Here is a 22,170-nt window from a genome sequence, read left to right as displayed (position 1 = left end):
TAATATAATATCACCCCGACTACATTACTCATCTCATATGTATATACTATATTTTATACCATCTATTGTATCTTGCCTACGCTGCTCGGTCATCACTCATCCATATATTTATATGTATATAGTCTTAGATTTGTGTATATTAGGTAGTTGTGGAATTGTTAGATTACTTGTTAGATATTACTGCACTGTCGGAACTAGAAGCGCAAGCATTACGCAACACTCGCAATAACATCTGCTAACCATGTGTATGTGACCAATAAAATTTGATTTGGGAACAGCAGCCCAGAGCTGTCCCCCACCACCCCCCACACACACACACAACCTATAAGGCTATGCTCACAGGAAGGGAGTCTAATTGTCAGCAGGGTGTGTGATCCACAGCAGGGGCATCAGACTGGAAGAGTAGCTGAGAGACTGAGGAAACAAGGAATCAATGAGCACATCACAAACAAAACGACCTGCATCAACCTCCACTGGCCCCCATAGACTGTCTCTGGAAATAACAGCTTCAAGGCCTACCAGAATACCACATTAACCAGCATAAGAATATGACCTCAACTTCAGTTTAGGTATACTATGTATAAGAGTTAAAAAGAAGACTAGTTTAAATGTTAGTCCCACACCAATCAAACTGTACACAGAGATGAAACTCGTCAAACTGTACCTTGCTCCTCTAATGCCAATGCTGCAGTATTGGTACTGGTTCAGTCAGTGCTGGGTGAGAGAACACATTCAGAAAGGGGAGGACCTGCACACTATGTCAGGAATCAGGACTAATAAAACTGTCTGTTTAACAAGTAATAACATATGGATGGCCATTTATACAATTTCATTGTGACACTGTAGACTATTCTATGTTTGCAGGGATAGGAGGCCGGAAATTTATTTTTGTCTCGCCTAGAAAGGCAGAATGGCCAGGACCGGGCCTGCATCAGCATCATATCAGTCTTAATATAGCCGTGATGCTCATCCATAACTTTGGGCTGCAAAATTCCGGTAACTTTGCCAAAAATCCCATGTTTTCCAGAAATCCTGGTTGGCCGTTTCTGGATTTCCAGCTTTTATTCCTTCCCGATTTCTGTAAAACCTGTGAATTTTGGGAAAGTTACTGAAATTTTGCAACCCTATCCATAACCAACCTTTCCCTAAATAGGAAGATGCACCATAAGACACAGGACACCGCAGTGCATACTGCATATTCTATACTATATATAGAAACTATAAGGTCTGGTGCTGGTTCTAGACAGGGTGGAGTCTAAGAAAGGCCATAAGCTCTGAGTCACCCTAGGGACGCAGGCCTTGTGTTAACCAATCTAAGTGTAAAATAAATAATGACAGCATTAATAATGAAGGAAGCCCATCTACAGTTGAGGTCAGAAGTTAACATACACCTTAGCCAAATACATTTAAACTCAGATTTTCACAATTCCTGACATTTAATCCTAGTAAATTACCATTTCTTAGGTCAGTTAGGATCACCACTTTATTTTAAGAATGTGAAATGTCAGAATAATAGTAGAGAGAATGATTTATTTTAGCTTTTATTTATTTCATCACATTCCCAGTGGGTCAGAAGTTTACATACACCCAATTAGTATTTGGTAACATTGCCTTTCAATTGTTTAACTTGGGTCAAACATTTAGGGAAGACTTCCACAAGCTTCCCACAATAAGTTGAGTGAATTTTGGCCCATTCCTCTTGCCAGAGCTGGTGTAACTGGTCAGGTTTGTAGGCCTCCTTGCTCGCACACACTTTTTCAGTTCTGCCCACAAATGTTCGATGGGATTGAGGTCAGGGCTTTGTGATGGCCACTCCAATACCTTGACTTTGCTGTCCTTAAACATAACAATGGTCATTATGGCCAAACAGTTACTATTTTTTTTCATCAGACCAGAGGACATTTCTCAAAAAAGTATGATCTTCCCCATGTGCAGTTGCAAACCATAGTCTGGCTTTTTTATGGAGATTTTGGAGCAGTGGCTTCTTCCTTGCTGAGCGGCCTTTCAGGTTATGTCGATATAGGTCTTGTTTTAATGTGGATATAGATACATTTGTACCTGTTTCCTCCAGCATCTTCACAAGGTCCTTTGCTGTTGTCCTGGGATTGATTTGCACTTTTCGCATAAAAGTACAATCATCTCTAGGAGACAGAATATCGTCTCCTTCCTGAGCGGAATGACGGCTGCGTGGTCTCATGTTGTTTATACTTCTGTACTATTGTTTGTACAGATGAAGGTGGTACCTTCAGGCGTTTGGAAATTGCTCCCAAGGATTAACGAGACTTGTGGAGGTCTACAATTTTTTTCTTAGGTCTTGGCTGATTTCTTTTGATTTTCGCCTTGATGTCAAGCAAAGAGGCACTGAGTTTGAAGGTAGGCCTTGCAATACATCTACAGGTACACCTCCAATTGACTCAAATGACATCAATTAGCCTATCAGAAGCTTCTAAAGCCATGACGAAATTTTCTGGATTTTTCCAAGCTGTTTAAAGGCACAGTCAACTTAGTGTATGTAAATGTCTGACCCACTGGAAATGTGATACAGTGATATAATCTATCTGTGAACAATTGTTGGAAAAATTACTTGGCACAAAGTGGATGTCCTAACCGACCTGCCAAAACTATAGTTTGTTAACAAGAAATGTGGAGTTTTAAATTTAAAGTTTTAAATCACTCCTACCTAAGTGTATGTAAACTTCTGACTTCAACTGTAGCTCTGGCCAAACTGCATGCCAACACACTCGCATACACACGTACTCATGCACACTAGTAATGTTAGACCTATCGTATTGTCATTGAGTACAATGGGTCAGCCGGTTGCACACTGAGTGTACATCCCTCCTTTGGGGCCTAAACATCCTGAGAGCCTTATGAGCACAGACTGTTACTAATATAAACAGTCATTTCTGTGACTAAGGGAGGAGGACAACTAAAACATAAATAGGTAGGCCTATGTCTTTCCAGCTGGAGCCCTGTCTTTGAGAGATCATTCTTATTACTCAGTCAATAACAGTCTGGTTATCAACAAATATGAGTCTTCTAATATGAGGCGAGGTATTCAGGACCCATGTTGTCGTCCACTAATTCAGTAGAAAGTAGGATACAGAGAGGGAACTCTTCATCTGTAAGAGCATATGGACTGGGAGATGTCATTCACTGGCGCAGGTTCTATGGCTTTCTATGTAAGTATTTCATATAGTGTAGACACGTGTGCATGCGTGTGTGTGTGTCAGAGTTTGAGAATGTGTGTTAGTGTGTACATATGACGGGTGCAGAGAATTGCTGACGCTATCCTTGCTCTAAACCTATCATGCATGTAATAACTAAGATGGTAAAGGGGTATCTGTAAATGCAAAACACTAGAGTCCCCCCAAACAGGCTCTTAGCTGGCACAGTGGTGAGACAGACAGATATGTGTAATAGTAGGAAGTGGAATACAGTAACAATGTAAGAACAACTGTGACAATATCAGACCCCACACCCTGACAATCACTACAGAGGGATGTGTCAACAACCTGAGGAATACGACCAGGAATACAAACACTTGCCGAAACATACTTTGAAATCCATTTGGCTGATCATTACGGCATCAGCGAACAGCCTCCCTTCAGTAAAAGGATAGGCATCACACATGAACACGTTCAAAACACGCTTCCTCACAGCGCTGGATAGCTGGCTGGAAGCGAACTTCACAGTGAGTGGTGGCTGATTTGGATGTTGTGGTTTTCTAGGTGAATACACCTGAAATCCTTTCGGTTCCAGCTCCAGCTACACTCATCAGGCCAGGACATTAAATATGGATGCTGTGGACAAGCAGAAGCAATTTTCTGTTTAATTCAACAAATAATAACATCAAAAGAATATTAAGAAGAGCAGCAGGTGAATAAACCATGACAGGACTGTAGCTCTCAGGGTGCTGGAGCAAACTGGGAAGGTGCCACCATTCAGGAGAGAACAGAGAGAAGGGTCACTCACCTCTATATCATCTATTAATGCAACGATCCACCAAACTAAACGCTAGGGCCAGGAGTTGTGTCCTGATCAGGAGAAACTCTGGACCTTACCTATGTTCTTGACTAAACTACACTGCGACATCATGGCCATGGGGTACAGTCGTATAGTGAATTAGCCTTGGGTGCCAACTTGTTGCTGTCTTGGCGAGCCAATGACGCAGGAAAAGTCTGTCATCCAGGAAAGTATTGCATACTTGAGCTTCAATATTACATACATTCTTGGCTGTAATTTCCCATGTTTCCCATTCTGTTGCTCCTTTACTAATATAGTGTAGAGATGCATGATCTTAATTTGACCAGTTTCTCACAACAGGAAATGTGAATTATTGTGTTGATTATAATTCATGGGACATTTTGTAGGGGATACTTCATCTTTTATGGCAAATTAAGTCTGACATTTTAAAGAGAAAATTAAAAACTTTAGAAGCCTTTATAACCGTGAATATACTACTAGTTTCCATGTTGTGCTGTGCAGGAAATGTCCTGCAACAACAAGGTGATACAATTAATATCCTACAGTTCTATGTAGAAGGTAAAACAAAGCAATAAAAGCAGCAGCCCACTTTGATTGATCGCACGGTTGTTTCTACTCTGCTCTGGCAGTTCCAGTAACATCTTAGAAAACGTGTATCCGTTTCCTTAAAAAGGTCAAGGCCAATATTTTTTACATTTCACCTTTATTTAACCAGGTAGGCAAGTTGAGAACAAGTTCTCATTTACAATTGCGACCTGGCATATAGCTCCCACTTGAATCCACAAGATAAGAACACACATTGACAAAATGTGTCATGTCATCTAAGCCAAGGCAAAACAGAGATCAAAGATCAGGCAGAGCCCACTGCAATCCCCTTAATATAGTATGTCTGTTCCTGCTTTTTCCCCCAATTTATTTCCTTTCACCATCAAGCTCTGCTCACACAGTCCACATACATACCCACATACGCACGCTTCCGCTGTTTTTACATTGAATGCTGCAAAGGCACAGGCACACACACCAAAACAGTGACAGAAACGCATACACATGCCCCCACAGAAAATAATCCATTTGTCTTCCTTAAAATCATTGAATAAATCGAAAATGTGAAATGTAAGGAGTTTGACTGTGTTGTCTGACGTGCTGTTGTGTATTTCAGAGTGTCTGTGAGGCAGCTTGCTTCCTGCCAGAGTAGGTGGGTGAGAGATTAGGAGAGTTAAACTAGAGAACAGGGGGGCTATTGAACTGTGGAGTGAGAGAGCTCCAGGGAGAGACGGGAGCAGCTCTGTAATTAACCGGCTTTTCTGACAGCCTGTAGCCTGGTCTCTGGGAGCCTGGAGCCGATATTGCCTAGAGTGGGGCCAGGGCCCTAGGAGACAGGCAGGCTGAGCATATGGCCAGTGGGAGAAAACACATGTACTTGAGTGTGGCAGAATGCATGAAACCCACTTTGCCAGACCACCCACTTAACCCTCTGTTTCATAGTCAGGCTTGCTAATGCCAGGAAGCCTCTCACTGGCTCTTGTGCTAAAACGCCACTGATTTCACCTGCCTTTAAGAGATATGACGGGGCCGTAAAGAAGCTAGGCTCCCACCACCAGCCTGCCTCCTGGCAGTAAAGACTGTAGCAGAGTGGGACAGAGTGTAGTACTAAAGTAAGAACTGTCACTGGAGGCTCCCCCCTCTCCACCATGCTCAATTATTCATATGCCCAACCACAGCCCTACTCCTAATCTAAACTCCAGCCTCACACCAGCCCTCTCAACATTACCCTCCATTATTCATTAGCCTAGCTGTGGCCCCCATGCATACCACTGACAGCACTAACCCCACTAACACACAGCCCGGACCTCACTCACATTGACTCCTCAGGCTAAGGATGTTAACAGTAGTGCGTTCATGGACAGACAGAGACGGGAGCAGGGGGTTTAATGATCGGTCACAGCACCCAGGTCAAGTCATTGTCAGCTGGTGGACTCGGACACACCATGTTATGAGCCTTTCTCTGCCCTGAGTAGGACATGATGCTGTTTCCACCACCCTGACATCAGCTATAGGCAGGCTAGCAGACACATAGCCTGTCCATGGTAATGTAACAGAAGACAGGAGTAATGTGGTGTGAGATTATTACTTGGTTTGATGGCTAGATTATTATTGCTGATCTGCTTCCACTTGGTGTAGTAGGTCCCTTAGTCATGGAACACCAAGGCGAAAGGCTACCGTTAGCCTTCAACAGATGTCATAATGTGATAAAATAGTTTATATGTCTAAAGATAATGATTAAATAATTCCACTCTGAAACCATATAATTGTATGAAATGTATTACAATCCTAAAACTATAATCTGATGATGTGTGTAGTTTTAGTCAGAATTAGAACAAGGACCTTTTGTCCCTTTTTAGTATGTAAGCAGGGTGCAAGTGTGAAACAAATGATAAGAGGAGCTATCGACAGACAAGCTGGACTACTGTGTTCTTTACAGGACATTCTGTCCCCACCCGTGGAGGGGAGAAACTGCTAGGCTTGCAGAAAATGATGAAACATGTTGCAGATTAAACAATGTATCTGTGTAGTGGAAAAACACAGACTGTCTAAGAAAAGCGTAGCTTAAGATTTGAACGTGTTTGTTATAAAGACTGGGCTTGCATTTGTGATGTTAGAACGTTCTCGTGAATAAACACTGACTTTTGTAAGCTGGGACTCGTCTGTTTCATTCAACCAGAATCTTACAAACTCTGGGTTGCAGACTGAGTAGATTAATCAGTTCATGAACATTGATAACAAAATTCTCATAACAATGTAATTCTGAGTTAAGGTTTTATTGTGGTCTTGCATGGTGCTGAATGCCATCCATAATGCCATGTCAACAGTAAAACCCACTCAAGCTTTTGAGTAATTGTCTGCATGTGATGGCATGGCTGTATCAGGGCAGTGAGCAGTGGGCAGAGACTCAGTTGTGTGTTGCTCTCTTGCCGCCTTCTCTGTGCCCGCCAACACACCTCTACAACAGATGGAGGGCTCAACAGACCAAAGTGCCACTCCCATGCCACACTGGCACTGTTGGCAGTACCTTAGCAACTGTCAGCACAAACATGGCCAGCGTCAGCCTAAAAATACTTCTCAACTAATAAACAGTTTATAGAGAAACCCACACAACCAGATGTAAATTGTATAGCCTGGTCCCAGATCTGTATGTGTTTGAGCCAACTCCTCTGACTATTGCATTCGTGATTCTATCAAATAAAATGTTTCTTTTGGTCGCATACACATACAGTATTTTGCATATATTACCACAAGTGCAGCAAAATGCATATGATAATTTGTATTACAATACACACAAATCCCCAAAATAAGAAATTAAGAAATATCAGAATGAACAATGTCAGAGTGTGGAATATAAATATATATGTCTAGGATGGTGTGTATAGTATGGGCAGTATGTGAATAGAAAAGGTGTGTACAGCTGTAGTTATATAGGATGAGTCTTGACTAAAATAGAGTATATACATATGAAGTGGGTAAAAAAGTGTGTAAAGATTATTAGTGACCAGTGTTCAATTACTATGTACATAGGGCAGCAGTCTCTGATGTGCAGGGTAGAGTACCAGGTTGTAGCCGGCTCGTAACAGTGACTAAATTCAGGGCAGGGTACTGGGCGGAGGCCGGCTAGTGGTGACTATTTAACAATCTGATGGCATGGAGATAGAAGCTGTTTTCAGTCTCTCGGTCCCTGTACTGTCTCCGCCTTCTAGATGGTAGCGGGGTAAACAGGCCATGGCTCGGGTGGCTGAGGTCCTTGATGATCTTCTAGATCGTAGCGGGGTAAACAGGCCATGGCTCAGGTGGCTGAGGTCCTTGATGATCTTCTAGATCATAGCGGGGTAAACAGGCCATGGCTCGGGTGGCTGAGGTCCTTGATGATCTTCTTGGCCTTCCTGTGACACCGGGTGCTCTAGATGTCCTGGGGGGCAGGCAGGGTTGGGCTGACCCTCTGGAGAGCCTTGCTGTTGTGGACGGTGCAATTGCCATACCAGGCGGTGATACAGCGTTGGTGCATCTGTAGAAGTCCGTGAGGGTCTTCGGGGACAAGCCACATTTCTTCAGCCTCCTGAGGTTGAAGAGGCACTGTTGCAGAAGGACCATTTCAGGTTGCCAGTGATGTGCACGATGATAAACATTAATATTTTCACCCTCTCCGCTGCGGCCCCATCAATGTGGATGGGGTTATGCTCACTCTGCTGTCTCCTGAAGTCCACAATCAGCTCCTTTGTTTGGTTGACGTTGAGGAACAGGTTATTTTCTTGGCACCACTCTGTCAGGGCCCTCACCTCCTCCCTGTAGGCTGTCTCCAGCCAGCTGGTCTGCACATACTCTGAGGACGCTGCTTGGGATGCCGTCTGGGCCGGCAGCCTTGCGAGGGTTAACACGCTTAAATATCTTACTCACGTTGACCACTGAGAACGAGAGCTCACAGTCCACGTTTGTGGAGGTGGCCAGTGACGGCGGCACTATAGTTTCCTTGAAGTGGGTGAAGGTGTTTAGCTTGTATGGGAGCAAGGCGCTGGTGACACACATACAGATGGTGCCGGTGGGCCACTCTACCTTCATATAATCCTAAATCAAAAGACCCTGCAACTATTTTTTTACATATTTGACCACAGACAGACAGACAGCACAGCATATCACAGTGTGTCTAACCCACAGACAGACAGACAGACAGTGTGTCTGTCAGACAGACAGACAGAGTGTGTCTGTCAGACAGACAGACAGAGTGTGTCTGTCAGACAGACAGACAGACAGTGTGTCAGACAGACAGTGTGTCAGACAGACAGTGTGTCAGACAGAGTGACAGAGTGACAGAGAGTGACAGACAGTGTGACAGACAGTGACAGACAGTGTGACAGACAGACAGACAGTGTGACAGACAGACAGACAGACAGACAGACAGAGTGAGTGTGTCAGACAGAGTGACAGAGTGACAGACAGAGTGACAGAGTGACAGAGTGACAGTGTGTCAGACAGAGTGACAGAGTGACAGACAGACAGAGTGACAGTGTGTCAGACAGAGTGACAGACAGACAGAGTGACAGTGTGTCAGACAGTGTGACAGACAGACAGAGTGACAGACAGACAGAGTGACAGACAGAGTGACAGACAGTGTGACAGACAGACAGACAGTGTGACAGACAGACAGACAGACAGACAGACAGACAGACAGACAGACAGACAGACAGAGAGTGACAGTGTGTCAGACAGAGTGACAGAGTGACAGACAGAGTGACAGTGTGTCAGACAGAGTGACAGTGTGTCAGACAGAGTGACAGAGTGACAGAGTGACAGTGTGTCAGACAGAGTGACAGACAGAGTGACAGACAGAGTGACAGACAGACAGAGTGACAGACAGACAGAGTGACAGTGTGTCAGACAGAGTGACAGACAGAGTGACAGACAGACAGAGTGACAGACATAGTGACAGACAGAGTGACAGACAGAGTGACAGACAGAGTGACAGACAGAGTGACAGACAGAGTGACTGACAGTGTGTCAGACAGACAGAGTGACAGAGTGACAGACAGACAGACAGACAGTGTGACAGACAGACAGACAGTGTGTCAGACAGACAGAGTGTGTGTCAGACAGACAGAGTGACAGTGTGTCAGACAGACAGTGTGACAGACAGACAGACAGTGTGTCAGACAGACAGACAGTGTGACAGACAGTGTGACAGACAGTGTGACAGACAGTGTGACAGACAGTGTGACAGACAGTGTGACAGACAGTGTGACAGACAGGATTCATTCAGGGGCATCCCTCCGCATGCATAATGCCCTGGATGTGATATGATTGTCTGTCTGACCCACTGTGATGTGCTGTCTGTCTGTCTGACCCACTGTGATATGCTGTCTGTCTGTCTGACCCACTGTGATGTGCTGTCTGTCTGTCTGTCTGTCTGTCTGTCTGTCTGTCTGTCTGTCTGTCTGTCTGTCTGTCTGTCTGTCTGACAGACAGCACATCACAGAGGGTCAGACAGACAGACAGCACATCACAGTGGGTCAGACAGACAGACAGACAGACAGCACATCACAGTGGGTCAGACAGACAGACAGCACATCACAGTGGGTCAGACAGACAGACAGACAGACAGACAGACAGACAATCATATCACATCCAGGGCATTATGCATGCAGAAGGATGCCCCTGAATGAATCCATGTGTGTAAATGTCATCAGTAAATGTCAATAGCTTTTCTGGAGCCAGGCCTGAGGACATGGAGGCTCAGTATATGGGCCCAGGGACCAACACCTACCTTAAATTAATTCTTAATCAACTATAAAGAGCTTCTCTGTCTAGCGTGATGAATTAAACAACATAACATCCAGCACCGACAGAGATGGGTGCCTCGCTTTGCGTTCTTATGTGATAAAAAAAATAATGTATGTATCATTTCTTACACTGTTACCCCAGGAAATCTTAAGTCTTATTACATACAGTAACTATTGGACATAAAAGCAACTTACCAACATTAGGACCAGGAATACGAATTTCCAGAAGCGGATCCTGTGTTTGGTTCACCACCCAGGACAATGAATCGGATCCCAGCAGGCGACCCAAAACAACGGCGCCGCAGAAGGGGCAGACGGAGTGGTCTTCTGGTCAGGCTCTGTAGATGGGCACATCGCGCACCGCTCCCGAGTATACTACTCGCCAATGTCCAGTCTCTTGACAACAAGGTAGATGAAATCCGAGCAAGAGTTGCCTTCCAGAGAGACGTCAGAGACTGTAACATTCTCTGTTTCACGGAAACATGGCTCACTCGAGACACGCTAGCGGAGTCGGTACAGCCAGCTGGTTTCTTCACGCATCGCGCCGACAGAAATAATAATCTCTCTGGTAAGAAGAAGGGCGGGGGTGTATGCCTTATGATTAACGAGTCGTGGTGTGATCATTACAACATACAGGAACTCAAGTCCTTTTGTTCACCTGACCTAGAACTCCTTACAATCAAATGCCGAGCGCATTATCTACCAAGAAAATTCCCTTCGATTATAATCATAATAATAATCATAATCATATAGGCTCACAGCCAATAGACAGAAACTAAAACACCTGTGCTCAAGTCTGTTCAACGCTGGTCCGACCAATCTGATTCCACACTTCAAGATTGCTTTGATCACGTGAACTGGGATATGTTCCGGATAGATTCAAACAACAAAATTGATGTATACGCTGATTTGGTGGGCGAATTTATTAGCAAGTGCATTGGTGATGTTGTACCCACGGCAACAATTAAAACCTTCCCCAACCAGAAACCGTGGATTCGCGCAAAACTGAAAGCGGGAACCACTGCTTTTAATCAGGGCAAGGTGACGGGAAACATGGCCGCATACAAATAGTTTAGCTATTCCCTCCGCAAGGCAATCAAACTAGCTAAGTGTCAGTATAGAGACAAAGTAGAGTCGCAATTCAACGGCTCAGACACGAGAGGTATGTGGCAGGGTCTACAGTCAATCACGGACTACAAAAATAAAACCAGCCCCGTCGCGGACCCCGATGTCTTGCTCCCAGAAATACTAAACAACTTCTTTGCTTGCTTTGAGGACACTACAGTGCCACCGACACGGCCCGCTACCAAAACTCTCCTTCACCGCAGCCAACGTGAGGAAAACCCAAGCAGGGCTGCCAGGCCCAGACGGCATTCCTAGCCGAATACTCAGAGCATGCGCAGACCAGCTGGCTGGTGTGTTTAAGGACATATTCAATCAATCCCTGTCCCAGTCTGCTGTCCCCATATGCTTCAGGAGGGCCACCATGGTTCCTGTTCCCAAGAAAGCTAAGGTAACTGAGCTAAACAACTATCGCCCCGTAGCACTCACTTCCGTCATCATGAAGTGCTTTGAGAGACTAGTCAAGGATCATATCACCTCCACCCTACCTGACACCCTATACCCACTCCAATTTGCTTACCGCCCCAATAGGTCCACAGACGACTCAATCGCAATCACACTGCCCTAACCCATCTGGACATGAGGAACACCTACAGTGCCTTGCGAAAGTATTCGGCCACCTTGAACTTTGCGACCTTTTGCCACATTTCAGGCTTCAAACATAAAGATATAAAACTGTATTTTTTTGTGAAGAATCAACAACAAGTGGGACACAATCATGAAGTGGAACGACATTTATTGGATATTTGAAACTTTTTTAACAAATCCAAAACGGAAAAATTGGGCGTGCAAAATTATTCAGCCCCTTTACTTTCAGTGCAGCAAACTCTCTCCAGAAGTTCAGTGAGGATCTCTGAATGATCCAATGTTGACCTAAATGACTAATGATGATAAATACAATCCACCTGTGTGTAATCAAGTCTCCGTATAAATGCACCTGCACTGTGATAGTCTCAGAGGTCCGTTAAAAGCGCAGAGAGCATCATGAAGAACAAGGAACACACCAGGCAGGTCCGAGATACTGTTGTGAAGAAGTTTAAAGCCGGATTTGGATACAAAAAGATTTCCCAAGCTTTAAACATCCCAAGGAGCACTGTGCAAGCGATAATATTGAAATGGAAGGAGTATCAGACCACTGCAAATCTACCAAGACCTGGCCGTCCCTCTAAACTTTCAGCTCATACAAGGAGAAGACTGATCAGAGATGCAGCCAAGAGGCCCATGATCACTCTGGATGAACTGCAGAGATCTACAGCTGAGGTGGGAGACTCTGTCCATAGGACAACAATCAGTCCTATATTGCACAAATCTGGCCTTTATGGAAGAGTGGCAAGAAGAAAGCCATTTCTTAAAGATATCCATAAAAAGTGTTGTTTAAAGTTTGCCACAAGCCAACTGGGAGACACACCAAACATGTGGAAGAAGGTGCTCTGGTCAGATGAAACCAAAATTGAACTTTTTGGCAACAATGCAAAACGTTATGTTTGGCGTAAAAGCAACACAGCTGAACACACCATCCCCACTGTCAAACATGGTGGTGGCAGCATCGTGGTTTGGGCCTGCTTTTCTTCAGCAGGGACAGGGAAGATGGTTAAAATTGATGGGAAGATGGATGAAGCCAAATACAGACCATTCTGGAAGAAAACCTGATGGAGTCTGCAAAAGACCTGAGACTGGGACGGAGATTTGTCTTCCAACAAGACAATGATCCAAAACATAAAGCAAAATCTACAATGGAATGGTTCAAAAATAAACATATCCAGGTGTTAGAATGGCCAAGTCAAAGTCCAGACCTGAATCCAATAGAGAATCTGTGGAAAGAACTGAAAACTGCTGTTCACAAATGCTCTCCATCCAACCTCACTGAGCTCGAGCTGTTTTGCAAGGAGGAATGGGAAAAATGTTCAGCCTCTCGATGTGCAAAACTGATAGAGACATACCCCAAGCGACTTACAGCTGTAATCGCAGCAAAAGGTGACGCTACAAAGTATTAACTTAAGGGGGGTGAATAATTTTGCACGCCCAATTTTTCAGTTTTTGATTTGTTAAAAAAGTTTGAAATATCCAATAAATGTCGTTCCACTTCATGATTGTGTCCCACTTGTTGTTGATTCTTCACAAAAAAATAGTTTTATATCTTTATGTTTGAAGCCTGAAATGTGGCAAAAGGTCGCAAAGTTCAAGGGGGCCGAATACTTTCGCAAGGCACTGTATGTAAGAATGCTGTTCATAAATGCTGAGCTGTAGTCTAACACCATAGTATCCTCCAAACCTGTGCAACTGGTTCTTGGACTTTCTGACGGGCCACCCCCAGGTGGTGAGGGTAGGAAACAACATCTCCACCCCGCTGATCCTCAACACTGGGGCCCCACAAGGGTGCGTTCTCAGCCCTCTCCTGATCGTGGACTTCAGGAAACAGGGAGGGAGCAGCCCTCTAGCCACATCGACGGCACAGTAGTGGAGAAGGTGGAAAGTTATGTTCCTCGGCGTACACATCACGGACAAACTGAAATGGTCCACCCACACAGACAGCGTGGTGAAGAAGGCGCAACAGCGCCTCTTCAACCTCAGGAGGCTGAAGAAATTTGGCTTGTCACCAAAAACACACACAAACATTTACAGATGCACAATCGAGAGCATCCTGTCGGGCTGCATCACCGCCTGGTACGGGAACAGCTCTGCCCACAACCGCAAGGCTCTCCAGAGGGTAGTGAGGTCTGCACAACGCATCACCGGGAGCAAACTACCTGTCCTCCAGGACACCTACACCACCCGATGTCACAGGAAGGCCATAAAGATCATCAAGGACAACAACCACCCGAGCCACTGCCTGTTCACTCCACTATCATCCAAAAGGCGAGGTCAGTACAGGTGCATCAAAGCTGGGACCGAGAGACTGAAAAACAGCTTCTATCTCAAGGCCATCAGACTGTTAAACAGCCATCATTAACATTGAGTGGCTGCTGCCAACACACGGACTCAACTCCAGCCACTTTAATAATAAAAAATTGGATGTAATAAATGTTTCACTAGTCACTTTAAACAAGGACACTTTATATAATGTTAATATACCCTACATTACTCATCTCATATGTATATACTGTACTCTATACCATCTACTGCATCTTGCCTATGCCGTTCGGCTATCGCTCATCCATATATTTATATGTACATATTCTTATTAATTCCTTTACACTTGTGTGTATATAAGGTAGCTGTTGGGAAATTGTTAGATTACTTGTTAGATATTACTGCATGGTCGGAACTAGAAGAACAAGCATTTCGCTACACTCGCATTAACATCTGCTAACCATATGTATGTGACCAATTACATTTGATTTTGAACATATACAGCACAAACATGGAGGACTTTTGACAAAGACAGATTAGAGGACGACAGTTTGTGACAACAGCCTAATCGGATGTAAGCCTTATGTACCACCACAGATTATGCATTATATTGACCAGATACTCCACCACCCGCTCAAACAATTAAAATAAATGTCTTCAAAAATGGAAAGCAGTCATGAGGCGGCAAGGTCAGGTGGCACCCTTCTAGCCAATGAGAGGGCATATACGACTGTGATAACAGGCACAACTGTTAAGTTGCCAGGATGTCACGTGTCCTACTTCTAAATATTAGTATACTCGTAACAACCTAAGCATTATGGAACTTCTATCCGATCAAATAAGCCACATGTAGCAAATAAACACATTCGACAAGCTCTCATTGACCTCTGTACAAAAACTCCTCGCTTGGTGAGCAAACAACTACAACAAAAACAGGAGAAAACTAATTTTGGGCCCAGTTACCCCTCTCACTTCACTTCATCCTCTCTGGTACCACATAGGAATAAAGAGGACTAGGTAACCTCCAATGATGTATGGTACATACCATGATGTAGTTGCGGAGTTCGGGGTATACTCTGTAGGGTGCCAGCCAGTGGGACAGGGGGGTGGTGGAGGGAAAGGTGGTGGTCACAGCCAGGGACACCTCGGGGAAGGACAGCACATTGAAGCCAAACTTCTCATACAGCTTCTGGAGATCTTCGTCAGGCTTTTCATCTCCCTCGCTCAGGATACTGCCAATGATGTAGCGACACTGGTCATCGGGCACCTGTGTGTGTGTGAGAGAGACATTGAGATGAACAGGGGGGGAGGGGGGGGGGGGCACAGACAGAAACCAAAATGAGACCAAAACACATGTCAAATATTAAGTTCAGAACATATACACTGTGTGAACAAAACATTTTGCTGGCCTATGTTGACTCCAATGCTTCCCACAGTTGTGTCGAGTTGGCTGGATGTCTTTTCGTTGGTGGACCATTATTGGTGCACACAGGAAATTGTTGAGCATGAAAAACCCAGCAGTGTTGCAGTTCTTGACACACTCAAACTGGTGCACCTGGCACCTACTACAGATGTAAGATCTTAACTGAATCACTGTTGTATTGCTTAATATTTTCCTACAATGAAAACTTGTGTATTTTAGGTTTTAAAAAGTTTAAAAAGTTTGTAATTTCCACTTGAAATGTCAAACATGATTTTCCCTAACGAAAAATGTATCAACCCCTACATAAATGTCCATTAATTATAATCAACATAATAATTCACATTTCCTGTTGCTGCAGGATTATTTTCCTGCTGAAGCAAACTGGCTCAAAATAAGATCCTACATTAAAAAAATTGAATATTTTGTCTTGCCCATTCACTCTAAATGGTACACAAACACAATCCATGTCTTAATTTTCTCAAGGCTTAAAAATCCTTCTTTAACCTGTCTTCTCCCCTTTATCTACAATGATTGAAGTGGATTTATTAACAAGTGACATTAGTAAGGGATCATAGCTTTCACCTGGATTCACCTGGCCAGTCTGTCATGGAAAGAGCAGGTGTTCCTAATGTTTTGTACACAGTGGAAATCCCTATCCATCCTCCCAGTCCTCCAATCAGACCAGCTAGTACAAGAGAACAACAGAAGGCAGAAGGAATGGGAGAATCTTTCAACATAAGTACGTGTGGACATCAGACAGCAAGCTGTCAATCACACTGGGCTCCAGTCTTGCTGCAGTCTGTCTGGTAGCTGGTGATACAGTGACGTAAGAATGGCATGAGGTCAGATCTCAGAGACATGGCTTCTGGGCTGGGCGCTGTTCCTGTAGGCCTGTGACGATCTTCCTTGGTGTGACTGGTCCCTAGCGCTCTTCATCAACATCCCTGACAGCCACACACATCTTATAATTTAACCAGCCACAATTCCTCTCTCTTGTTCCTTTCTCTCTCCCCACTACATTTTTTTGAATAAACATTCTGTTACCATAAAGAAGCCAGGCCTTGGTACAGGAGAATGTAAGATCAAAACATTGTGAAGAAAGTCACAAGTGTCTCTAGGTATGGGCTATAGTCTACTCCCCAACCAACAAAACATCCCTTTAATTGCCTTCCTGACCAGTGGCTGGGCCATGCAAGCATTAGAAATAATCACAATGGCTGTGTTCCTAGCGACTTAGTACACAATCAACACTAAAAACGGTCCATGTGGATGCTGCTTTTGTCCAGGCTGTCGATGTACAAGTTATATTGTCTTGGCTGCGTGTATCACCCACCTTCCTACATGAGCATGATAAAAGGTGTTGGTTGTCAACAAGGCTTGTGTATAATGACTGGTCAATACTGCCAGGCTGTGATAAGAAACAGCTACATCCATTTAAATAAAAGGAGAGATGGCCGCTGCCCTCCCACGGCTTCGTCCCACTATTTAACCATCTCTCCCTTTTTCGCTTAGTCTCGAAAACCCAACCCTGGGCAACAGTGACTAGGGTCTGGTTTCAATGACGTTCTCTTTTGGCAACTTTGATAAGGGGCACTCTTCAGATAGACAACTCTCCAAACAAATCACAAGGCAGAAGAACATGGCGATTGGAAAACAACGTTTGCAGTGGTTTTAGTGAAGGTGCACTCATTAAGAATAACCTTGGTGTTCTCCATGTTGCTAGCTACTGCTTTATTTAAGCGGATAAGGTAGTGGCGTTGGCAGAGATGTAGTTCTTCTATACCAAAATAGTTTGCCACTGAAACCAGACCCTAGTCACTGTTGCCTAGGTTTTTGATACTACCTACCTCGCTTGCTAATGATATCAATTAGAGCTCCTGCTATCACTCGCAGCCCACACACCCACCAGTGGAGGCTCCTCAGAGAAGCAGCATCCTCAGTGAATTATTATTATTTTATTAATAGTGATTTAAAAAAAAAAAAGTTATCCTTTTTTAGATAAAACTATACTAAATATATTCACTTCACCAAATAATTAAAACACACTTTTGAAGAAGGTCTACAGTAGCAGTGAAGGTCTACAGTAGCCTCAACAGCACACTCCGGGATAGCACCATGGTTTAGCCAGAAGACAGTTTCCGTCCACCTCTGGGTACATTGACTTATACAAAACCTAGGAGTCTCATGGTTCTCACCCCCTTCCATAGACTTAGAGTAATTATGACATCCTCCAACCTATCAGAGCTCTTGCAGCATAAATTGACATGTCTGCCCAATCAAATTAAGAGAGAATTAATCTAGTACTGAAAGCATAAGCTACAGCTAGCTAGCACTGCAGTGAAGAAAATGTGGTGAGTAGTTGACTCAGAGGGAGAAAGACAATAGTTTGAACAATTTTGAACAAATACATATCTACAAACATGAAAAAGCAAGAGAGATTTTTTTTGTATTTTCTTTACTTTCACAGTGACAATGATGTAGGCTGAGTGTAGCAGTTATGGTACGAAGGTTTGGCTTGGAAAAGTTTTTTCACCTGGTCAAAGAATATATCACTGTCACCTTGATTACTCAAATGTTGCACCTACGTTGAAAACTTTCATTCGTAGGCTTGGTTGTTGCAACCTCATGATGGGTATAGGGACAATTCTAGTATCATGTAGTAGCCTAAATCTATCAATGTTCCATAGAGCTGGGTGAATGGAATATGAACGATTCATCCAATAAGCTTTAATAGAAATAAGGCCATGCTTATTAAAAATAAATACGGCCTCCCTCATCTTAAAACGACACAGACCGCAACTGACACACACAAACACACTTGTGCGCGCATGCACAGACAACACACACGCAGACACAGTGGCAGACACAAACACAATCAGCAACACTTGATTTCATCTCTCCTCCACTACAGATAACACACCCCAGAGAGACTACAGGCAATTAGGAGATTTGAGTATCCTTCTTGCTCTCTCCTCTTCTTTTAGCTGTGTGTGTGTGTGTGTGTGTGTATATATATAAAATATATAAATAAATAAAAGTTAGGTTTATGTCAGAAATGTAACGCACTAGGAGAATTCTGCCAGACAGTTTGTCCAATGCAGAGAGCTGTGTTCTCAAAGCCAACCACAGCTCCTTAAAAAACAGTTGGTCTGAAACACAGAGCTGGCTTCAATCCAAAGGAGAGGCTGAGGAGAGTTAACAGTGCCCTGATATTGGCCCAGGCAAACAACTGGCTCGTTGGTTAATGGGAAGACAGTGGAGCTGTCCGGGCCGTAATTGGACGGTGTAGTTGTCAAGTTGCATCGCCAAGCCTCAGAAAACTAATTCAGCACATCACACGGTGTAAGCTCCATCACATCAACACCACCAAAAACATAGCTAGAGTTTACACAAACTGCCAGAGGTCCCTCAATTTTCCCTCCAGTCAACTTTAACAATCGTTGTTTATGCTCCTGCCCATGCTTTAGAATGCTCATTATTTCCTAATGCAGATGCATCCTCTCACAAATGGTGTGATTCTCCTTCTCTCTCCACCCCAGTTCCTCTATAAACCAGGTCTCCTGAGAGCTGTTGGGAAGAAAAGTCATTTCAAAAGCAATTCTTTGCTTGGAGGTGCGAGGGCCTTTTCTGACAGATGAGGACTCTCCAACAATAAAAAGATATGGCTGGCAGAGGTAATTCATTATTAGCAGACATGTAATGAGGATTTACACTCATCTTCTCTCTGCTGCTCTTCCCTCCCGGGTATCACTTCTAGGAATTAATTATTCTCAAAATCAGCCTATTTTCCAATGGCTCATCGCTAAAGCATTAGCGCTTTAGGGAGGACAGTGCGGGGGCACAGACACATACTTGTTTTTCAGCTAGGAGGAGAGAAGCCTAACCTTTGTATTACAGTCCAAGAAGAGAAAAGATGTACATAATGATGGAGCCCCATGCACTCTGCCTAGCCAAGTATCACACATGACAATTTAACAGCCAGGCAGGACTACAAATCTAAATATTAGTCTGGATTGGCAATGTGGCGTGGGGTCATTTAGTCTCCTGATGAATCCTTGGTTAACAGGCCAGTTAAAGAATGGATCATCAGCTCACTGTCTATGGGCAGCATACATGATGTCCACTCAACACCAGAATGGATCATCAGCTCACTGTCTATGGGCAGCCTACATGATGTCCACTCAACACCAGAATGGATCATCAGCTCACTGTCTATGGGCAGCCTACATGATGTCCACTCAACACCAGAATGGATCACCAGCTCACTGTCTATGGGCAGCCTACATGATGTCCACTCAACACCAGTTTGGGCCAGTTTCCCAGATTAAGCCTAGTCCTGGACAAAAAAAATCACAATGAAGATTCATCATTTAGAAATATTGATAATCCAGGACTAGGCATAATCTGGCTATGGGAAACCGGCACCTCTTGACTGATGCCAAAGTAGTACACAGGGTAGGTATACACAGTTGAGTTTCTCTCAGCCTAACACACCATAGGGTGGGTTTCTCTCCTCTCCGAGTTCTGGTGGCAGGATTCACCACCCATCCTGTCACAGTAGTGGGGACACGGTTAGTGTCCTCATTCTAGGTTAATTTAGCACTGCTGGTTTCAAACTACAGTAATGCCCTCTCAATTTCATCTTTCTTGGTTAGTTTGTGTAGTCCAACATAGATAAACGTTCCACAGAAACAGAATGACGTGGGACATCATCTTCAGAGTAGAGAATAAAACATTGCTTGTTCGCTCATATATTTTGAAATTTGCTGCCCCCTTAAATCTTGTGTGATCAGGCTCCAGTACAGTGCAGTATGTGTGTTGACTGACTGTTGTGATGGGATGGGATGGACGGAGCTTAGAGGCTGTGTGATTGTGAACCAAAGCTGCACTGCACTACAGTTGATAGACCCTTACAATCATGGCATGTAGTATAGCCTATGTGAAGTCCGACTCTCTCCATGTGTTCGCCTAATAAGAATTGGGCTATGGAGTAGACTTGATATCCATCCACAGAGAGCAAATCAAAGTAAAATGACACTGACAGTGAGGAGAGGAGATTGAGAGAACAGGAATGACAAAGTCAGTCAGAGACCCAGACATCAAGTCTTTCTCCCCTCGATTTTGTGTGAGATGAGAGACGGCCTGTCGGTTGCAATTGTTGTTAAGGTAGCTTGATTGGAAGCAATTAAGCCAACTCCCCCGCCCCAATAGGCCCACGACAAAGACAAGAGATTCCCAGGCTGCCTGAGATTGAAACTAGTAGGGGTTCACAGTGGAAAGACTGCAGATATCTTATGACGTTGGGCTGTTTCAGGCCCAATTAAAAGGGACAGCAAAAAGTCGTTTGGAAAACAACTGGCAAAAAATTGAGGCCGAGACGGTCAATTTATTAAAGTGCATTCGGAAGGTATTCAGACCCCTTGACTTTTTCCACATTTTGTTATGTTACAGCCTTATTCTAAAATTGATTAAATCTGGGGGTTCTCATCTACACACAATACCCCATAATGACAAAGCAAAAACAGGTTTTTAGAATTTTTGCAAATGTATAACAATTTAAAACAGAACTATTATATTTACATACGTATTCAGACCCTTTACTCAATACTTTGTTGAAGCACCTTCAGCAGAGATAACAGCCTAGAGTCTTATTCATATGACGCTACAAGCTTGGCACACTTGTGTTTGGGGAGTTTCTCCAATTCTGGATGGGGAGCGTCGCTGCACAGATATTTTCAGGTCTCTCCAGAGATGTTCGATTGGGTTCAAGTCCGGGCTTTGGCTGGGCCACTCAAGGACATTCAGAGACATGTCCCGAAGTAACTCCTGCGTTGTCTTGGCTGTGTGCTTAGGGTCGTTGTCCTGTTGGAAGGTGAACCTTCACCCCCAGTCTGTGGTCCTGAGCGCTCTGGAGCATGTTTTCATCAAGGATCTCTGTAATTTCCTCCGCTCATCTTTCCCTCAATCCTGACTAGTCTCCCAGTCCCTACCGCTGAAAAACATCCCCACAGAATGATGCTGCCGCCACCACCATGCTTCACCGTAGGGATGGTGCAAGTTTTCCTCCAGACGTGACGCTTGGTATTCAGGCCAAAGAGTTCAATCTTGATTTCATCAGACCAGAGAATCTTGTTTGTCATGGTCTGAGAGTCCTTTAGGTGCCTTTTGGCAAACTCGGGCTGTCATGTGCCTTTCACTGAGGAGTGGCTTCTGTCTGGCCACTCTACCATAAAGGCCTGATTGATGGAGTGCTGCAGAGATGGATGTCCTTCTGGAAGGTTCTCCCATCTACACAGAGGAACTCTGGTTCTTGGTCACCACCCTGACCAAGGCCCTTCCCCCCAGATTGCTCAGTTTGGCCTGGGTGGCCAGCTCTAGGAAGAGTCTTGGTGGTTTCGAACTTCTTCCATGTAAGAATGATGGAGGCCACTGTGTTCTTGGGGACCTTCAATGCTGCACAAATGA

At 44.2% G+C, this 22,170-nt stretch overlaps 1 protein-coding gene across 1 annotated transcript in view; it reads right to left on the bottom strand.

Moving 5' to 3' along the window:
* LOC110528159 (testis-expressed protein 264 homolog) overlaps positions 1 to 22,170 on the bottom strand; it is a 124,225-nt gene that overhangs the window by 73,262 nt on the left and 28,793 nt on the right. The window contains exon 2 of the mRNA XM_021609987.3: positions 15,328 to 15,549. Within this exon, the coding sequence (XP_021465662.3) occupies positions 15,328 to 15,549 (222 nt within the window). The remainder of the gene's footprint in view (positions 1 to 15,327; positions 15,550 to 22,170) is intronic.

This window comes from Oncorhynchus mykiss, chromosome 7 (assembly GCF_057628025.1).
Source record: "Oncorhynchus mykiss isolate SJ-2025 chromosome 7, ASM5762802v1, whole genome shotgun sequence".
Taxonomy (NCBI): Eukaryota; Metazoa; Chordata; class Actinopteri; order Salmoniformes; family Salmonidae; genus Oncorhynchus; species Oncorhynchus mykiss.
Note: the sequence above shows the minus strand (reverse complement) of the source record. Positions and strands in the feature narration are given on the sequence as shown.